The sequence below is a fragment of the Cibotium barometz genome, chromosome 48, assembly GCF_041138505.1.
Source record: "Cibotium barometz isolate CiBa-2024 chromosome 48, ASM4113850v1, whole genome shotgun sequence".
Lineage (NCBI taxonomy): Eukaryota > Viridiplantae > Streptophyta > Polypodiopsida > Cyatheales > Cibotiaceae > Cibotium > Cibotium barometz.
This window is the reverse complement of record NC_141093.1, coordinates 26,515,509-26,536,816: the sequence shown is the minus strand read 5'-3', so window position 1 is coordinate 26,536,816 and position 21,308 is coordinate 26,515,509. Positions and strand designations below refer to the sequence as shown.

The window sequence follows — 21,308 nt, the reverse complement described above, 5'->3', positions numbered from 1 at the left end:
TGAGGGTTTCTCAAAGAGGACCCAAACATACAAAGTCTGGGTTTTCTTGATTTCGTCATTCCCAAATAACCTTCGACAGTGGTCAAACTTTGCAAGTGTGTGTGGGGTACCCCTCCCCACACACTTGCACAGTACCATCGCAGAGGTTTGGTCAAGATTTCTCACGTTTCTACGTGGATTCTCGAAGATGACCCAATTGCACAAAATATGAGTTTTCTCAATCCCGTCATGCCCAAATGGCATCCGATAGTAGTTGAACTTTTCAAATGTGTGTCGGCTACCCCTCCCCCACACACTTGAAAAGTTTGGCCATCACCGTCAGAGGTCCTTTGGGCCAGATATGATGCTCCATCTCATGTTTTCTACGTGGTTCAAGAGGGCCCAAATGCACAAAATTTGGATTTTCTCAACCCAAAATCCACACGGCTTGTGCCAGTTGATCTACGCTCTGGATGCATGATGACAGAAGATATCGATCACGTCGGCAAATCTCTAGAGGTTCCTCTCGTCCCTCAATAGGTATGCTTCCATATCATCGGCCAACTCGGAATCAAGCAACTCCTCCTGCACAGATGGAAAGATGCAATCCCTAGAGCGTGGTCTCCTGGGCTGGCAGAGAGAAAACTACTCATGGCCTCAATGACAAACATGAAGAGATAAGGTGCTAGAGGGTAGCCCTACTGGATCGAGCAGTGAGAAAGCAAAAATCTATTGCCTCTAGCTCCCTGAATAAGAACCCACCTATGTGAAGCTGAGTAGAGTCCCGAAACACCTCAAACCCACTCCTCCAAAAAACCCATCCTGCACATCGTTCTCTCCAAAAATCCCCAATCTACTATATCATAGGCTTTCTCAAAATCAAGAAGGAGAACAATGAGATCCTACTAGCACATCTTGGCCAAAGCGATCACCTCCCAAAAGGTGAAGATGTTGTCCCAAATGCTCTAATCATTAAAGGGTTGCACTCTTGGCTGATGGCCTTGGCCAAAATTTTATAGGTGTTCCCTAGGAGAGTGATGGGTCTCCATTTCCAAATCTCCAATCTTCACCACCCTCCTTGGGAATCAAGTGGATCAATCCCTCAGACAATCTCTCTGACATGGCTTTCGTAACCATTATCTCATTGGAGGTACCTTCCATGAGATCCTAGTAACGAAGAAATAAGAAGAGTGGAAGCCCATCCTCTCCCAAGAATTTTCCCCTAGGTAATGTTGTCATAGCCTCCGCCAACTCCTTAGATGTAAAGGGAGTCACGAGAAAGGTCTAGAGAGCGTGAAGGACCATATCTCTTGTATGCTACCAAACATGCTCACGTGCATCCAAGGGGCACTCATGAAACGAGAGCTAAAGAAATATGTGGCAATGCTCTCACATGGGAGGGATCTATAACAATTCATCCTAGCCTTGCAACCTCCTACATATACCATCTCTTCACATGTGTGGGCCTGCAATCTCAAAGAACTCCTCAGTGACCCTATCTTCTCTCGCCTGCATCCAAAGAGAGGCTCTAGCATGGTATTTATACTCCACCCTTTGCTCCTCTATGGATCTAAGCTCTATACGGGTGGTTAGCTAGCTGACTCTCAATCCCTGGGCTATTTGGTGCACTCTCTTAAAGTTGGTGTAGAGAAGCTAGGCCCCAGCGAATGCTCCTCTCCTACTTTCAGAAGTCAACCAATCTACTCTACAGTGCCTCCTATAATAGACTGTTAATCTCTCCAAGGCCTACATCCAAGGACGGTTGCTCTTCAGTGAAAATCTAGCCTCTCCCAAATCCTGTCTATCCTGCTTGCAAATTTCAAAGGAGGAGGCTATTTGGATTCTGAGTACTCAAAATGTCTAGGCACAGAATAATGAGTCCATGATCAGAGAAAGTAGTGCCTGCCAAAATACCAATCATGCCACCATGACCACAAGCTCACTCATCTACAAAGAACTAATCTAATATGAAGAGGTTAGGGCTAGTTTTTCTCTTGTTAGATCTAGAGAAACACAGACTCTCCGCGGGGGCTGTCCAAAATTTGGAAGATGCTAAGGGTCCTATCTTCTGAGAGCCAAAATCAACTCCTCCCAAGCCAAATACTCTGCACCAGATACATATTATAACCATGCCACCTTCGAGTTCGTCCTTTGCCAACTCTAACATGTTATAATCCCCATCCATACACCAGAAATCCTCCTATAGCAGGGGGACTGAGATGAACAGTGCTCCAAAAGATTTAGGACATATACATTTAGGAATCCAACACAGTCCTCTCCAATCCCGATGGTCAAGCCACTGGGATTGTCCAATGACAATGGTGCCTAAGTCAACCACTGCCGGCAATAGAGTTGCTCATTGATGCAAATGCATACTCCACCTTGTATCCTCAAGGGGCCAAAAGAATGGGACCTGAATGTGTGACTACCGCCCTCTGCAAGATCTTCCCCTTGCGGTGGTCGATACGTCCCTCTAAAAGATGGTGCTCCTCAATAAAGAGAATATCAAATGGATTCACCAACTACTATTGCTATGTGGATCTCCTCTCTAAGGACAGCATACCTTTGAAAGCATTGTGAGCTCCCCAAACGTTGGATTTTCCATGAGACAATTCACATAACTAAGATCTGTGGGAAGCGAAACTATCTGAACTACCCTCCACACTCGAAGAGACTTGGGCGTGGGTTTCAATGGATCACTATCATAAACAGTCCTGGGGCAGTGAAGCTGCGCTAGATGGGTACGCATCATGGCCTCCATGTGGAGCCACTCTGTTCGAGCCTTGGAGTATGCATACTTTGAACTCCACCTATCACAATGCAGGTATTTATAGGGGGGTAGGTACTGCCACTAAAACATGAAGAAACACAAAGCAACACCTCCAAGCTAGAGGACACCATCTCCCTTGCTTAATCTTTGAGGCTCCAGCCACCCAACTCCATCCGAGCCAAAGGCTAGAGATGGGTAAGCACATCAGTGATATGCACGTCATTCAAATGGTGCGAGAACTCTACAGCCTGTCCCTGAATAGTGGTGGGGACACTAACTCCATGCTCTAGTCCGTCCCCTATGCTCTGCACTCAGTGTGGGAAGGAGAAGATTATCATGCCACTCTCTGGAGGTGGATGGTTCGGAGTGATATAACACAACACATATATGTGAATGGAGAGACACTATCTCCTCGAACATACCAGCTCCTTAGACAAGAAGACGTCAAAAAACATTGTAGTCGACTGGCTGTCCCAGTACCCTAGGAGGCCGTTGGCGACTCTACAGGGAGAGCCCACATTGGAGAGGCAACGACGATGGCACTACTGGCTCTGTGAAATGATGGATCAAATGGTGGACTAAGTTGCCAGCTGCCTTCCATAGAGGCACAACCGGAGGGTGGCGGGTTCTCTGGTGGAGAGGCAAAAGGAGGGAGGAGAAGGGGGTTCCGATACAACCGAAGCTAAGGAGGGAGAGTCCGAGCAAGCGGTGGGGGAGGGGGGATGGGGGGGAAGATGGGGGATGGGCAAGGGTTGAGAAGGGGGGTAGGGGGGTAGGGGGAGAAGATTTCTCTTGTGGGGGGAGAGGTGGGGACTACAAAGACAAGCCCGCCACCAAAGGCTTTGGAGGGTCATAGAGCCTCTCAAGAAGGGGGGTAGGGGGAGAAGATTTCTCTTGTGGGGGAGAGGTGGGGACTACAAAGACAGGCCCGCCAAAGGCTCTAGAGGGTCATAGAGCCTCTCAAGAAACTGAAATCCTAGAGGGAGATCTTGACGAGGTAACGGTCTCCAGATGGGGAGGGCCGAGGACAGGTTTCTCGAAGGTACTAGGGGAGAGGCCCATCATCGTCGAGGGACTACTGAGATAAATTCTCGTAACGATTCTTCGACACAACCGTATCCTCCTATATCCTGCTAGCCTAGCGTGCATGGCACCACCGATCTGCTCTAGAAGTCGGCCAAGCAGTTCTGCCTCGGGCCTGGTCTGCCACTCTCTTGTGTCGATCTCAACCAAGGTTGAGTCCCAATGCTCTGATAGTATCAAGGGCACTGTGTCCCTCCTACCTCCTTGAGGAGGACCTAAATTGGGGCCGGGGGAACCACTGGAGGCATCCTCCTGGAATACGAGGAGGACAAGATCTAACAAGATGTCCCATCTTTCGACAGATGAAACATTGGCCTGGGAGGCTAGAGTACTCAACTCTCTGCAAAATAGAGTCCCCCCCAAGGCTAGGAAGCGATATGGCATGAGGCACTGATTCTGGAGAGATAATGCATATACGAAAGGATGGAATCCCAACCATCTAAGCAAGAGCTGAAGCGGCGATGGGGGTTTCCATCAGTCTCTCGATAGCACCACCTATCACTGAGAGGAGAGGAAGGTATTCCTTTCTAAAACCTAGAAAGCATACTATCACAGGAAAGCCTGAGACACCAACTAAAGGATCGAACGTAAGGTCAAAGCCGTGCTACCACCTCGCAAAATAGGCCTGGGCCATACACGCAGTGCGATGGGCCTCGACTGCATGACTTTGTCCAAAGTTGCAAGCAAATCGAAGTCAACCTGATAGTAGCTACGCCCCAAGGGATGAATGTTAGTGATCTTTCCAAGTGCACCAAGAAGGCTTGCATGTAACAAATCCTTGAACTATCCGCTTGGGGTGGCTACCCCCACAATCTTGCATACCAAGGTGGAGGCCTCCAAAGAAGCGACTGTCGAGGCAAGAAGATGGAGATCCTCTTCTAAAAAGGAGAGACAAGGGATGGCAACGGTATTGGTCAGGGATGATGGAGCAACTGCCATGAAGTCCTCTTGGCAATTCGAGACCAGAAGATGTCGAGTCTTGCCACAAAGAAAAAACCTAAAAGCTAAAAGCATCTATTGATGAGAAAGGGGGTAAGGAGGGGAGAAAGCCGACAGAAGTGTGGATAGCCGGGCAAGGCAAGGGCGGCTACAACAATGCAAGGCGAAAATGGGGGACAAAGATGGGGCTGGAGATAATGCGGATGGCGGAAGACGAAGAGGGAGCAAGTGAAGGCAGAGGCAGAAGGGAAGGGAAGCGACGGCTTGTTGGCGAGAGCTCGGGGGTGGAAGGCGAAGGCAAAGCCAAGAAGGCAGGAGACAAATATGAGGACCCAAGGAATACACTCAAGAAGCAAAGGCGAGAAGGGCCAAGGGAAGGGCTCAAGCACAAAGGTCACCTCTATATTTAAAACATCATTTTATCCAAATCTATCTTCTTGGTCAATTTTTAACTAATTTCACACCCAATTGTTAAAATTTCCTATAACTGAACATTTCACTAGCTTTTCAACTTCACTTTCTTCTAATTTATAAACCCTAATTTGATACTTCAACCTCAATTGCACTTTTAATTTCACACCTAATTATTGCAATTTATTACTTCCCCTCAACTTATAAATCCCAATTTCATTCTTTCAACCTCAATCTCATCTAATTTCACACCCAATTATTAAAATTTCCTAAAACTAAACATTCCACTAGCTTTTCAAATTATAAACCCTAATTTCATACTTCAACCTCAATAGCACTTTTGATTTCACACCCAATTGTTGCAACTTATTACTTCTTCTCAATTTACAAATCCCAATTTCATACTTTCAAACTCAATCACATCTTGAAATTTCATACATTTTCTGTGATTTTTCACGTTTTCTCAATTTGATTTGACAAGCATTACTTTGAAACGTGTGTGTTTTAGTCCATAGAGATGAAACAAAACTTGTTGAAACAACAAAATGATGAAACATATGAAATGTTTCTTGTGACTATGACTTACCAGCACCTGAGGTTTGATGCGCATTCTCCACCATTGGGCTACACTTGTTGCAGCTTCAGGTTGGCGCGGTGTTGCACTTATTTCCTTACTGCCCTCTCGCTCTCCACGGTGCCAATAAACCCTTCTTCTCCAGGCACAGAAAATCCCAAGGCAGACTAGCAGCACCTCCATGTCTCATGCATCAAGATTCCTATGCAAAGATAGCACTTGGTCAGACCTTGCAACAACACAATGACCTCCACAGCGTACATGATCATGTCTCCAGCTCGCTATTCTCAGAACTCCTTCAGCTGTTCTTTGTTGGTCTCTTTGCCGGTTCTCTTGACCTTGGATTCGATATTCCAAGGTCTTTCGACGTGTCTCCTCTTTGAGTTGGATTTTCTCAAGGTTTAACTCGAGAGTACTCTCCAATTGAAGTTGAATTTGCTTGATTTGAAGATCATGCTTGTGATGTATTCATGCCATTTCCAGAGCAAGAACTTGCTCGGGAGATGGAACAAAAGGTTCAGATGTTGGGCTTGTTCACTAGGTTGTGGTTGTGAAAGAGGAGTGGAGGTGGGGATGGTGGTGGTGGTGGTGGTGGTGATGAAGCCACTGGTGGTGGTTGTGGTTGTGAAAGAGGAGTGGAGGTGGGGATGGTGGTGGTGGTGGTGGTGGTGATGAAGCCACTGGTTTGGCTGCCGCCACCATCACCACCATACATGGGCAGCCATTGCACGGGCCGCCGCCTCATCCAGTAGTCGGTTTCACTCCTCCTTTGAGTCATAGTGATAGTTGGCGGCGTCGTAGAAGCAGCCTGTAAACCGGCCTGACGGGCGGTGAAACAAACACTCGCACATAAAACACTTCAACACCATTGAGGACCTAGAAAAAGAAAACAAACAAGGGGAGCTAGAGTGCTCCTGCAAACAGTACATGGACACCGATTGGCCCCAAATCGCAGTGGCGCCCCTTACAATATTTCTTTAATTGATTATAAGAGCTTTGATTACAATATAAGGCTGGGAACTCAGCCGTCACAGTAGAACCCTGGAAGCCTGCAAAGAACCTGCATCTGGCTTCTTGTCCACTCGGCATCCACAAACAAGTCCAGCCAATGTTCGCATCGAAAGACTCTCACATTGAGTCTGCATACAGAAGCTTTCTCCCATGATCAAGGCTGCCACAACCATCCATAGCCTCTCACACTATGAACAGCATCACACCCTGACACATCCAGTACTTTTGCATCACAACACAGACTCCCAAACTGTCTCTCAAAAGAGAACTCGCATCACAGCATAGCATACCATACAGTCGACACACCTGTACCAATCCTCTCTACCCTCCAAGGGTACTATCCATCTCTGTCATGGATTCCCTGTCCCTTGCCCAATCAGTAGCAAGGCTGTACCAAACATGTGTCCATTCCTGTACCTTCTGCCTGCATGTGACCTATTCCTGGAGAAACCCAAAAACATGTCTCTTCGAGAAAACCTACGACCTGTTTCCACATGAAACCCTTAGGCTTGTTTCCCTTTGAAACTTCTGTCCTGTTTCCCATACATCTAGTTACCTGTTCCCTCATGAAACATCTGGCAACATAGAGATGCCCATAACTGTAGGTCCCACTGTTCCTTTCTAGCAAGAGAAAACAATCTGCTCCATGAGCACGTAGCCATGCGAGCTTGCATCACTCCCATGCCAAGAAACATAACCAAATGACCTGTACTTGCAGCCGGAAACCCAAGTACATAGCTGAATTTGCAGCCAAGCAAAAACAGCCCATAAACAGTCCTGTTTCCACCCTCTGAACTGCCAAACCCTTCCTCTCACAAAGTGCTAGAGAGAACCACTCTGGAACAGTCTTGAGCCAGTGAAAAGAGAGACTCCGAAAGACATCACCTGCAGTCCCACTTGCTCACAAAGAAAGAGAGACTTACAGTCTTTATGTCGCTTTCCACAAAAGAGAAAAAGACAGGAGGAAAAGCCCCGTTGTGTCCTGCCTTCTTGTCCTGCAGCCGCTTGCAGTCCAGCACCTGATTCGACGTGATAGGGAGAGAGAGAGAACACTTGTAGGTGGACCTGCTGTCCAGCCTTGCACTCCCTCCTACAGTCCACGTTTCGATGTCAACTCTGCCTGTATGGACAGTAGTGTAGCCAGCCAGTCTCTTGCTAAAAACACAGGAAAAGGAGAGATCTAGAAGGCGCCTATGTATACTGTTGCACAGCAGGCCAGACAGCCCTCCAAAAACCAAGAAGAAGAAGAAGGATTCAGTCTGCGCCTGTCTTCTCTGCTGAACAGCAACCAGCCCGTGTACTTTTCCCAAAAAGCAAGCCTGTCTGTGGAGTTCAGGTTGTGTGTATTTCAGCGCAGCCCATCAGCCGGTTCTGTGCATCAGTCCTTTCCACGCTTGCCATCAGCCCAGCCTTGTATGCACTTCTTTTTTTTCCAGCAAGATCTCCACGCCTGCAGCCTGTCCACTATCCCCCCCAAAAGCAGGAATCCAAGCGGTGCAGCCTGCAGCCTGTTTGCGCTTTTTCTCTCTTAGAAACTCCACGCTTCAGCCAGCCTTCCTTTTTTTCCAAAAGCACACACGTGGCCCCAAAATAGCATAAGGGCCACGATTATCCCCAAAAAAGGGGATTCTTTTATTTTTAAAGGCTTTTAAACCTTTGTCCCCTCCAAAACCCTTTGTCACCATGGGTTATGAGAGAAGACTTTAATCACTTGGCCCCCCCCTTCACACTTGGGGTTGTCCACACATGGGTTTACTTTTTGACTCCAACCTGATGCCATTCACACTGTCCACCATGTCCCCGTGCACACCTGCATACTGTCCAGAGGAAAAACGCAGGGTCGTAACACAGCCACCGTTGGAGCTGTAGTAGTGTCAGGCGATGTTGAGGTCACTTCTTGAGACTCACTAGTCTCCTCTTGCTTGTCCATAGTGGGAGGGTTCAGGGTTTTTCCAAAACGCAAAGAAACCATCCAGTACATGTGTGGAAATGCTACTTACAGGTTTTCCAGGAGCAAAAATAAGCCATCCACAGAAAAAACTTTTCTGCTCTACACAAGGTGATCAAGCTCAAAGCTTTGATACCAATGTTATATGCGAGGAACCTTTTACTTGACAATGCAGAGATCTTCGATACTGAATTTGCAAGAGAGAGAGAGAGAGAGAGAGAGAGAGAGAAGAGTACACAAAATCAGGTCCCAATAACTCTCAGAAGGGGCCCCCACCTGTCGGTGTGTTTGCTGATATTGTTGTATGATGTAAGGAGCGACCTTGTGGAATGTAAGATCCTGAATATACTGACCCAAAGACTTGCAGAAGGCTGATGTATAGGGCTGAATGATGGCCCTGCTGTGTAACCTCCGCTGGACAGCTTTGTACCTTGCCTTTTCTGCTTCTACGGGTGGTAGACCTGCATTTGCACTTCAACGCTGATTTGGGACTGTTTGTTGACCTCCTATGCTTGAGTTCAGGGCTGAGAACTGCCTTCCAGCCAACAATATCAACCTTCTTCTGTACAAGAGAGTGATGAGATGGGCTGCCAAGGACTGGACACATCCTTATAGGGGTATGGGGCTTGCTAACTACATCATAACAGGTCGACTGGGCTTAGGAGCTGGTCGTGGGTGGAAAAAGGCCTTTTTGTTCTTTTTCCCTAGGCGCCTACCCACTGGAGCTGATGCCCATGGCTGTGGGCACCCAATCCCCCATGGCCCCCATGTGTGGGTGGCCAATGGGATCTCTCAGGCCAAATGAGTGACATTTATCCATTGCTCCATAACTATGGTGTTGCTAGTACCTTGTAAAAGGGTTCACACACACCGGGACTTACACTGGACTTGATGATGGGCACCCGACCAATGGCCTAATAATTGGCCCCGGGATGACACCGCATTACATCATACAAAAGGGTTACATATGAGTGCAGGATGGGCAGGCACTGTCGTGTGCAGTACAAGCATGACTCTGACTACCCCTTCTTGGCGGTACATTGGTGACTCGTCCTTGGACAAGGGCTCACAAAATGCCTAGTTTCTGCCTCAGGGCGTTGCACTTGAGTTGGTGTGGTGTATCCAAGTACGGGATGCATGTGACACCTCTGGTCCTCAAAGCTGAAGACTGAAGTAAGAAGCCACATGGTCCTCAAAGCTGAAGTAAGAAGGCACTTTCAAACAACAACTGGATGAACATTGTAGCACACTAATGAGCCTTATCAGCTTCATACCTCTTCCTAAGCTCCTCCATTATGAAATTCTCAGGATCAATTGCCATCATCCTCTGGCTAGCCATGCTACTATCACACATGACACACCTTAATAGTTGTGCTGAATATTTCTCCACAATGTATCTAACACATTGTCTTGAGCTTGTTTGCGGCCTTGTGCCCGCTGTGCTGCTTTCTTCAAAGCCAGAGTGCCTACAGCCAGGGCCTCAGCAAACCATCCTGAGAAGGAAAAGATAACTGCTTAAACCTATATCCAAAAATATCTTGCGTGCAGATGGAATACAAGTAAATCATATCATTACAGATGCAAGTAAAAGAAAGCCGACTTGAATCCAATAGCATTTTAGCGAAAATACAATGTGCAGACAGATGAAAGAGATTTACCATGCAAGACAAAGTGAACAGCGTAATACATATGTTGCCTTGGCTTGAGTAAAGCCATAGTCACAAAAAAACGCACTTCAAACTTTCGAAATCTGCGAAGCGTTTTGATTTGGAACATGCGAAACCCTTGCTGGAGTCGTTTCACCCAAATTGAAGGTCACATTTTTTCCCTTTTTTGCCGCTTTGGTCGTGATTTCTACTCCGCCTGTTTGGTTTGAATCACACTCGCAACTCTTCTACAGGCTACACCTGCCGGCTGCCTTGCGCCCCTCCTACAGCCCCCGTGGCATTGCCTATCGCCCCCTCCTAAAGGCTAAGGGCAGCACCTTTTTCCTCTTCCATCTCCTCCTCTTCTCCTTTCTCTTCCTCTCCTCCTTACCCTCTTCTTCTCCTTTCTCCCTTCTTCCACTTCCTCCTCTTTTCCCCTCTTTCTCTCCTCCTTCCAATTCTTCCACTTTTCCCCTCTTCTTCTCCTTCCTTCTTCCACTTCCTCCTCTTTTTCCCTCTCCCTCTCCTTCCACTTCCACACCTTTTCTCCTCTTCTTCCTTCTACAACTTCCTCCCTGTTTTTGAAAGATATTTAATTAATTAGTTAATTAATCAATCTACTCTTTATTAAACACAACTTACTCCCTCTCCACGTGGCCAAACGAGAGGCCTAGGAGAAAGGAGGATTTTTTTATTTTTGAAATTTGAAATGAAGGTATTATTTTTCAAGCTTAGGTCGCGCTTGCGTTCACACTTGGGAAAGTATTTTTTGTTGTATGACCTGGCTGCAGCAACGTGCGGGTCACCTGCTTGTTAATTTTTCGAAACCTATGGTTTTTTATGAGGGACGAAACCTTCAAAACCTCGAAACGTTGCTTGTGACTATGAGTAAAGCTTTCATTGCAGGATGGCACTTTAATCATCACACCCTGTAATACAGGCTGTGGCCGACACATTCACTGTTAAGCCCCAATGCCCAAATCATTACTATTGTCAAACATAGACTGAAGGACAACATTCACACATGGCATATGCCCTTTCTCCTTCGTATAAGCATTCAATCTCCTTAACTTCCCATAAATGGCCTCGCTTTGAGGGTGAGCACTTTCTCCAACAATGAAATAATAGACCTCATTATGAACCTCAATGCATGCCTTACCTGGCATTTTGAGAGCTTTCACAAGCTTCCTCAGATCCTCTACTTTGTCTGCATCCTCCTCCAGCCAAAGATGAGTGAATATATCCCACATAAGCACATAGCCAGTAGCGTCTTCCCTATCCAAGGCCACGAAGTTGCTGTAGCATCGCCTTCCCACCTCAAGATTGCCATAAGTTTTACAATGGCCAAGCAAAGAGGTCCAACCTACAATATTAGGTACCGGTGGCATACTCTGAAGTAGGTCTTCTGCCTCATCTAAGAGTCCTGCCCGACCAAGAAGGTCCACCAAGCAGTTAAAATGATCAAGTGTGGGCACAACGCTGTAGTCTTGTTGCATTGATTTGAAAAGCGTATGGCCTTCCTCCACTGAGCCCACATGACTGACAGAAGAAAGAAGACTGACAAATGTCACGTCATCTGGTTGCACACCTTCACTCTGCATGCTCTTAAACAACTGCTGCACCGATTTACTATCGCCCCGCTGGGCATATCCTGCAATCAGTGCATTCCATGTCACCAAGTCTCGCTTTGACAAATGATAGGATACGCATGTGGCATCCTTCAGGTTGCCACATCTTATGTACATGTGGATAAGGGTGCCTTGCACAACTTCATCTGATTCAAATTCAGCTTTTACTACAAGGTCATAAAGGATATTGCCTTGATCCAAGGCTGAAGTACAAGTACACGCTTTCAAAACACTAACAAACGTGGCTCGGTCCGGCTGCCCACCCTCTACCTGCATCTGCTGGAAAAGTAGTGAAGCCTCTTGATTACAAAGCTGCTGAACATATCCTACCATCATTGTATTCCATGACACAGTATCTTTCTTGAGTAACCTATTGAAAACTCTACGAGCATCATCAAGGTTCCCACATCTACTATACATGTCAATAAGAGAGTTTCCCACCAGAATCTCACCTTCAAATCCTGCCATGATGATGAGGGCATGAATCTCAAATCCCTGATATGTGGTTGCTGTACTAGTGGAACATGCTTTCAATATGCTCACAAATGTTACTTGATCCGGTTGCATGCCCTTCTGCTGCATTTGATGAAAGAGCTCAAGAGCCTTATGAGCTTGCCCATGCTGGACATATCCAGATATTATGGCATTCCACGTGACTATAACTCGCTTTGGCAGCTTGACAAAGATCCAACTTGCTTCCCCAAGGCCTCCACATTTAGCATACATGTCAATAAGGGAGTTACCAACGGTTGTGTCGATCTCAATATGACTCTCAATGATGTGGGCATGGATCTGCTTGCCCAGATCTATGGATGCTATGCTGGAACATGCTTTCAAAATACACAAAAAGGTGACACGGTTTGGCTGCATTCTCTTATGTAGCATGAGTTGGAAAAGTAGGAAAGCCTCCATATTGTTTCCCTGATGGATATATCCAGTCATCATAGCATTCCATGTCACCACCCCGCTCTTGGGTAAGTTGTCAAATACTCTGCACGCATGTTTTAAGCTCCCACATATGGCATACATGTGGATCAAGGTGTTGCCCACACAGACTGCCAGCTCAAAACCACTCTCAACAATGCAGGTATGGATTATCTTTCCCTCAGTGAGAAACTTAGGTTTGATACATGCTTTCAAGATGCTGACAAATGTGGCTTGGTCTGGCTTTATCCCCTTCTCTTGCATTTGCTCAAAAATACTGAAAGCCTCCTCGCTATGCCCATGATGGGCATACCCCGCCATCAATGTATTCCATGTTATCACATCTCGTCTCGGCAATCCACCAAAAACCCTGCAGGCATCCTCAAAGCTCCCACATTTCACATACATGTCAATAAGTGCATTTCCAACAAAAGTGTCTGACTTGTGATCACTCTGTTTGATGTGATTCTCAATGTGCTTTCCCTCTGTTAGGGCTGCAGTAATGGAACATGCTTTGAGGGCTGCAACGAAGATGTGTCCATCTGGTTTCACACCTGACTGTTGCATCTGATGGTACAGTTTTATAGCTTGTTTGCCTTGACCCAAGTTGGCATTTGCTAGAATGATTGCACTCCATGTGAACTCGTTTGGTTTTGGCAGGGCTTGAAACACTTGATTGGCTTCTGGCAAACTCCCGCATACAGCAAACATCCGAATCAAGTGGCTTCCGAGAAAAGCATCCGATCCAAGCCCATTTTTAACAATCAGATGAAGCACTGACCTACCATATCCCAGATGTGCCTTGCTGATACAAGCTTGTAAAATAATGTAAAATGCTGTAGGGGGAACGTGAAGGCCTCTTGTGTACATAAGGCCCACAGCCTGGAGTGCCTCATAGAGCAGCCCATCTGTGCATAGGTTTCTCAAGCTTCCTAGGCCACTAGCCATATTCACACTCCAATTCCTGCATAGTTGCAACAAGAAGTATATGCAAGATGCCACTGGGTGTGTAGCCTAGCACTCGGGGTGTGACCGGGAAGGGGGAGGTTCCAAGTTCGAATCCGCGCAGGCTCCCCAGCAGCATCCAGGCCATTGGCAGCGACCAAACCGCCTCCGGTGGGTACCTACAGAAGGATCTACTCAAGTGGAAAAGAAGAAAGATATATATGCAAGATACTCTTCAATGGCTCTGCAAAACTGAGAAAGGCAGTCACTCCAATCACTTGATGGATGAGCCCAACACTTGTTTTTTTTCTACCGCTGGGCTATAATGCCGATGCTACCTCTGGGCTGTAGCCCAGCACAGACATGTCCATGCAGGGGGTGAAGTGTTTTACAATAATTTTGCCATGCAGAGGGTGAGGTTTGGACTGCGAATGTATCTCACAAGAAGAAGGTTGCCGTACACATTAAACAAGCTTATTATTGATAATAGATTATATGTACACGCATACATAGGGTTGGGGGCATGTAAGGAGGTGTGCACATTTGGCCGCCCTAGCACCCACCCGTTTCACATAGTGAGGTGTGCCACTTCAAGTGAGATCTATTTGCACGGACGCCGCGGGAAACCCACTCATCAAAAGGGGGTGCCCACCAGCTAGTAAAAGCAGGCTAGAGAGAGCCGGCCATTGGGCGGCATACGCCCATAAAATGGGCTACAAAGAGTCCTTTTTTTCCACCCTTGCTCCAAGGGGAGGGGGCAAGACCCGACCGACTCGCGGTCTCATCACTCTTGCGATGAGAAGCTTTGAGGCACTGTGCACACCACAATGGGCAACATGTTCATCAAAAGACCATGACAGATATACACCAGCAAACATGCGGACTACATGGAGAATAAATCGGGTGATAGCACAAAAGCAAAGAGGAAATCATCTACATAAGATCAACTCAAGTCTTTGTTTTACAGAAGCAGAACACAAGTGAGTGTCTCCAGCACAATCATCACCAATCATGCAAAGAGCAAGATAAGCAATATATTTCCTTTTTCTTACTTAACTTTGTTATTGTCCTTTTCCTTGATGTGATTGGGATGGTATATATATTAAGGAATTTGACAGTAACAATCATGAATTCATATAGACCAACTCGACACTTGACCATAGTTCTCATCACTACATTTCACCAAGACCATTTAGATATTTACCATTTAGAGTTACTACCATTTAAAAGCTTTTCATCCATAAATTCAATTAAAGGTTAACTCTGATACCTAGAGCATGCCTGAGTGGTTTTTCCACACTTGTCTAGACCTCATCACCTCATATAAGCACTTGTCTAGACCTCATCACACACGTCGTATAAGAAAACATGCAACTAAGGATAGTGAGGGATGTTAGATATTCCACTCTATGGTTGATCTCGGACACCCGTACCGTTATACTATGCTGGTAGTTGGTATCGTGGTGATATCACATTAATACGTATTAGATATCGAGCTATTATATTATTGTTGTTATGTGTTTGTGCCTATAAGCGTAATCATATTGGGATTAATTGTTGAGGGGATAGCCATTTCACGAGCTAGCGAGAACAAGCGAGACACGAAAACCGAGCAATTGCAAAAATTTTGATCAACATAACACTCTTCATCTCGCAATATAAGTAGACTATTAAAAAGAGAAGCACAAGTTATCTGAGGACAACTATAGACACCACAATATTCGAAGTAGCCACATCGATCCACCATACTATCAAAACCCCACCAAAATATTAGAACTAGCTACATCAAAATATCAAAAGATGTTTACCACATAGGCATAACTCAGAGGACCAAAGTTATCATCTGGAGATGCTCCTATCAAAAAGTTAAAGAACAAAAAGTTAAAGACATGTAGCATTACGAGAAAGTAGCTAGGCAGTTTCAGTAGCTGAAGGGTAAGGACGCCCCTACAAATCCTGGAACAATTCAACTTTTGTGAGTGCTTGTTGATGCATGAAACCATGAGTAGTAGCATCCAAGTTCAGCACTTGTAAGAATACATAGTAGAGATGCTTGCAAGGCAAGTAAACTGAGTGCTTAGCCTCTCTCTTTTGGAAGTCTCCACATGTACACCTTGCGAACTATGAAATTGACTGAGTAAATCACATTATTCTCCTTTGAACCCTCTGTGCTGACATAGAAAATGTGTCTCATTACAAAGGACAATCACCTCCCTTTTAGGTTTTTTCCTTTTCACACGTGAAAAACTAGTGTGTTGGGTTTTTTGCTTTTTTAAAAAAAATCATAAAAACATAAACAAATATTGTTATTTGAGCTTTGTTGAAAGTTCCATTGCCTTAGCTATAGCTAGTAAACTCAACGTGTACCTTACCGAGCAAGTAAAAACAAGATTTGGACCTTCAAAATTAAGATCAAAGTCAATTCTTGGTTTTTTAGGCCTGAAAGTTTTCTGGTTTTTCACAGTTGTAAAAAACCACATAAATTCACGCCAACAAAAAGTCCCTAAAATCACATTGTGATTTGCGGGATTCTATAGTATAAAATAAAAAATCTTATCCCTTATCCTTAAAAAAAATTTGGCATGAAAAACTAAAGTTTTTCATGGCCATGATGACTATCTCGACTTTTTCACTCGTGAATATCTCTTCGATACTCAGGTCATGAATTCCTTGAGAAAATCATAACAAAATATTTTCATCATTTGAGGATTTTGAGATGTCACACAATCTAAACTGATCATTTAAGTTCATTCCAAGTGAATTTGACATAAAAGGGGGTCAAAAACTTTTGGCATGAAAAACCATAGTTTTTCACGACCACACGAGCTTATTGAGAAATTCCTATCCAAAATTATTTCATCAGTTTGGATAGTTAAGGTGCCTACATGTTTTGGATAGTCTATTAGACTTGATTGGTACTGATTAAACCTTTAAAAAATGCATGAAAACTAGAGTTTTTTATAGCCATGACTATCTCCACAATTATTCACGCATGACTATCTCTTAGATATTCACACTATGTGTTAAAACCCTAAGATCTCTCTAGTAATTGTTATGCATAAACATGCATAAATTAGGCATAAAGTGAACCACCCAACCACCCAACCACCCCTGAGCCCAAGGGATGCACACTATGTGTTAAAACCATAAGATCTCTCTAGATAATTGTTATGCATAAACATGCATAAATCAGGCATAAACTCAACCACCCAACCACCCCTGAGCCCAAGGGATGCACACATGAATTATAAATTAAATACATCATACCTCTACCTTGATGTCCCATACCATTAAGAGGTATAACTCCAATCCAATTACTCCAATCCAATAGCATGTAGCTATAGTGTGAAATGGTAGATGAGTAGATATGGACCTCTACACAAGAGACCATAGCATAAGCCTCCAAGCCCCCAAGCCTCCCTTGAGTGAGCCCCATGCCCCTATTATATAGGAGGGCCCTCAAGTGACTCTTGACTTTCCATTTCCCATGTGTGGCCCTTGGATGCCTGACCCTAACCTTAACCCTTAAGGTTAGTCCTAACCCATGCTCCACTAGAGCTTGTTCCCATGCTCTCATGCTCACAAGCCTAATGTGGGTTAGCCTCCTAGTATATGCACACATAACGTGCATATAACATAGCACACATAATGTACATATAACATACTTCCCCTCTCTCAAAACATTGCACTCTTACAATGAAAAGAAGGAGAACTGCGCTGAACAATCTCAACTGACTCCCAAGTCGAATCCTCTATTTCCCTATCTTTCCACCTAATTTTAACCTCAAGGATTAGTCAACTACAAAGTTTTCTTTCCTTGAATTCAAGTACCTTATCAGGTTCATGTGGAACATAGGATAATTCTTCGACTTCAACGAGTTCTTGAGGAGTAACTGTGTTATCCTCACCTCCCAGTTTCCCTTTCAATCTATTGATATGAAAGACTGGATGAACTCTAACATGTGGAGGCAATTTTAAGTTCAAACCCAACCGTGCCAATCCGATGTATAACTCGAAAATGGACCATAATATCTAGGAGATAAATTCGAGCATTTTTTTATTGACAAAGTTTGAGAATCTTTAGGAACATCAAAATAAACCAACGCTCCTGGTTCAAAAGACCAAGATGATCGTCCCCTATCAGCATAAAACCATACCCTATCTTGAGCACTCCTGATAGAATCCCGAGCTTCGGTGAACATTTCCTACATATGACGCAAGAAATCCCTCGATGCATCAAGATCGATGTCCTTAAGACCGACATCAATAGGTGCCCTAGGTTGATACCCATACATAAGTATGCACGAACTAAAACCAATAGCCGTATATTTAAAACTGTTATAGGCAAATTCCATCATTGGAAGATATTTTTCCCAATATGATGATTTTCTAGAGACATATGCACGAAGCATATACTCTACAATTTGATTCATACACTCTGTTTTGCCCATCAGACTACAGATGATCAGAGCAATTCACATTCAAAGTAACTTCCTCGTTGTAAACCATTCGGAATAAAGTAGGGAAACATGGCATTATAACAGCATAATCCAGGGATTCATCGGCGCCCCAACATACCCACATCTGCATATGGACAAATCGACGTCCCAAGTTACCCATATCAACATAGAGAGTCATCAGCGTCTCGATGAGTCATATATGTCCATCCGTAAAATAATCAGGTTGACTATATAAATCACCTAAAGTACGGAACTAGAGAAAGAAATGCCAACAATCAGGTTGACTAAACAATCAGGTTGACTATATAAATCACCTAAAGTACGGAACTAGAGAAAGAAATGCCAACAAAGATCCAAACATAAATATCCATTAATACGAGATATAATCATATTAATAATATGCGAATAACCCGTATCTATCTAATGTCAGCACGAGAACACGTACTTCAACATTAAATAACCCTCGAAAATATTAAATTCTCGAGAAAAAGAATTATCATGATTTTTTCCTAGTTTTCTCTAATTTTATAGGGTCTTAAAATATGATAATTTTGAATTCCACCAAACCTATCTTATGGCATTCCAAACCTATATTTTTCCAGAAAATTTTTAGCAATTAAATTTGCCAAAACACCATTGATATTTTAAAATTACCAATTTTTAGGATTTTTAAAAATAATATCTAGAATATTCCTAATTTTTCCTGAGAATCCCATCGTTCATGAAATTTCCAATTCCGCCCGACAATTCTCAAATCCAATGAAAATTTATAATTTTAATGGATTTTTCTAATTTTTTGGGTCAAAAAAATATATTTTTAAAGAAATTTGAATGGTCATGGGCACCCGAATGGACACACCACATGCCAAACACCCGAAATTTAAAATAACCTTTGTCTAATTTTTCACTAATTTTCAGGAATTTTTAAAAAAATTTAAATTACCTCGAATGCATTTAGAATACGAATAGTCAAAAAATTTCAAAATTCCAACGGTTTTCTCGGAATACGGAAAGCCAAAAGTTTCTTGGGAAAATAAAAAGATAAAAAAAATCAGAATGTGAAAGGTCAAAAGTTTTCGGAATACAGAAGGTCAAAAGTTTTTCCGGAATTCGGAAAGCCAAAAGTTTTCCGGAAGATGAAAAGCCAAAAATTTTCAAGAAGAAATTTCCTAGAATTTTTCAGAGATGTTTTCCTCAAATCCCATAATTTCTCACTATTTTTCAGGCTTTTTTCAAGCTTTTTTTTAATATTACAAAAGATTTTTTTAATATAAAAAACTTATTAAAAAAAACAAAAAAATATATTAATTAGCTTTTAGATTATTATGGATTTGATTTTTTTAAGGGGGGGCGATTTTTTCACCGGCTGGCTGCAGCGTAGCCCCCCCCCCGCGGGGGTCTGTGCGCGCAAGGAATGAGAGAGGGAGAGACTGAGAAAATCCCTCTCTCTTCTCCCTTCTTTCCTCTCCATCTTCTCCCTTCCATTTCTCTTTCTCCTCCCCTCTCTGTTAAGAGGGATTATCTTTAATCATTTGATTAAAGTTTTTAATTAAACATTACTTAATCATAATTAACATTAATTATGATTAATGTTTAAAAAATCCTTTTTAAGAGAATTTCTCACAGAAAAAAGAAGGAAAAATCAGATTTGAGAGGCGCAGAGGACCCCACACACACGGGAGAGCATTTCATGCATCAACATGCTGTCCCCTACTGCATTTTAGCAGAAAATCAACAGAAATTTGATAGCATACCCGCGGAAAAACCCACAAAAATGTATAAAAAATACATTTTTAATCATAAAAATGCTCAAAAAATTCCTAAAATTTTAGGAAAAATTTTCTAAATTTTTTTGAAATTTAGGGAATCCATTCTACCAAAATAATCCACCATAAAATATGTGGTATTTTTGTAAAAAAATTTATTAATGCTTATTTTAAACCATAAACCATAAAAAAATAAGAAAAAATAGCATTAAACTCACGGAATTCCCTTGCAACGTCGATTTCCAATCGCCATATCGACGATCCACGTGAAATTCATCACAACACAAATCAACAAAATAATATTTTTATTAGTAAATATTAAAATTTACTTAAAAAAATCAACAATAATTAAATAGAGATTGCTCTAATACCACTGTTAAAACCCTAAGATCTCTCTAGATAATTGTTATGCATAAACATGCATAAATCATGCATAAACTCAACCACCCAACCACCCCCGAGCCCAAGGGATGCACACATGAATTATAAATTAAATACATTATACCTCTACCTTGATGTCCCATACCATCAAGAGGTATAACTCCAATCCAATAGCATGTAGCTATAGTGTGAAATGGTAGATGAGTAGATATGGACCTCTACACAAGAGACCATACCATCAAGAGGTATACCTTGATGTCCCATACCATCAAGAGGTATAACTCCAATCCAATAGCATGTAGCTATAGTGTGAAATGGTAGATGAGTAGATATGGACCTCTACACAAGAGACCATAGCATAAGCCTCCAAGCCCCCAAGCCTCCCTTGAGTGAGCCCCATGTCCCTATTATATAGGAGGGCCCTCAAGTGACTCTTGACTTTCCATTACCCATGTGTAACCCTTGGATGCCTGACCCTAGCCTTAACCCTTAAGGTTAGTCCTAACCCATGCTCCACTAGAGCTTGTTCCCATCTTTCATGCTCACAAGCCTGATGTGGGTTAGCCTCCTAGTATATGCACACATAACGTGCATATAACATAGCACACATAATGTACATATAACACTATGATTATCTTTTGAGTCAGCTCATTTGTGAATGGCCAACCAGTGCTGGTCAATAATGTCACCTTGAATGTGAAGGATAAGTAAAAAATGTTGGGCATGAAAAACCAAAGCTGTTCACGCTATGAATAACTCAACCTTTAGGTAACCAAAGGTTCATAAACAAGAAACTTGGTTCAAAATTTGAAATTTAGCCTACTAAAACACCTTTTCATGCAC

The 21,308-nt window shown here is 43.5% G+C and overlaps 1 protein-coding gene across 1 annotated transcript; it reads right to left on the bottom strand.

The window, feature by feature from the left end:
- Positions 1-6,702: 6,702 nt before the first annotated feature.
- Positions 6,703-14,343, bottom strand: LOC147611015 (pentatricopeptide repeat-containing protein At3g53360, mitochondrial-like). The gene is made up of 2 exons (XM_086785662.1): positions 11,521-14,343; positions 6,703-10,208 (listed from the first exon to the last, which is right to left on the bottom strand). Exons 1-2 carry the CDS (start codon positions 13,859-13,861, stop codon positions 10,078-10,080), a joined length of 2,472 nt encoding a protein of 823 aa, XP_086641788.1. The 5' UTR covers positions 13,862-14,343; the 3' UTR covers positions 6,703-10,077.
- Between the last annotated feature and the right edge of the window lie 6,965 nt (positions 14,344-21,308).

Coding starts and splice junctions, on each gene's coding strand:
- LOC147611015 (XM_086785662.1), bottom strand. CDS start 13,861: ATGGCTAGTGGCCTAGGAAGCTTGAGAAACCTATGCACAGATGGGCTG. Junction 10,209..11,520: donor GAAAGCTCTCAAAATGCCAG/GTAAGGCATGCA, acceptor TTTCCTTCTCAG/GATGGTTTGCTGAGGCCCTG.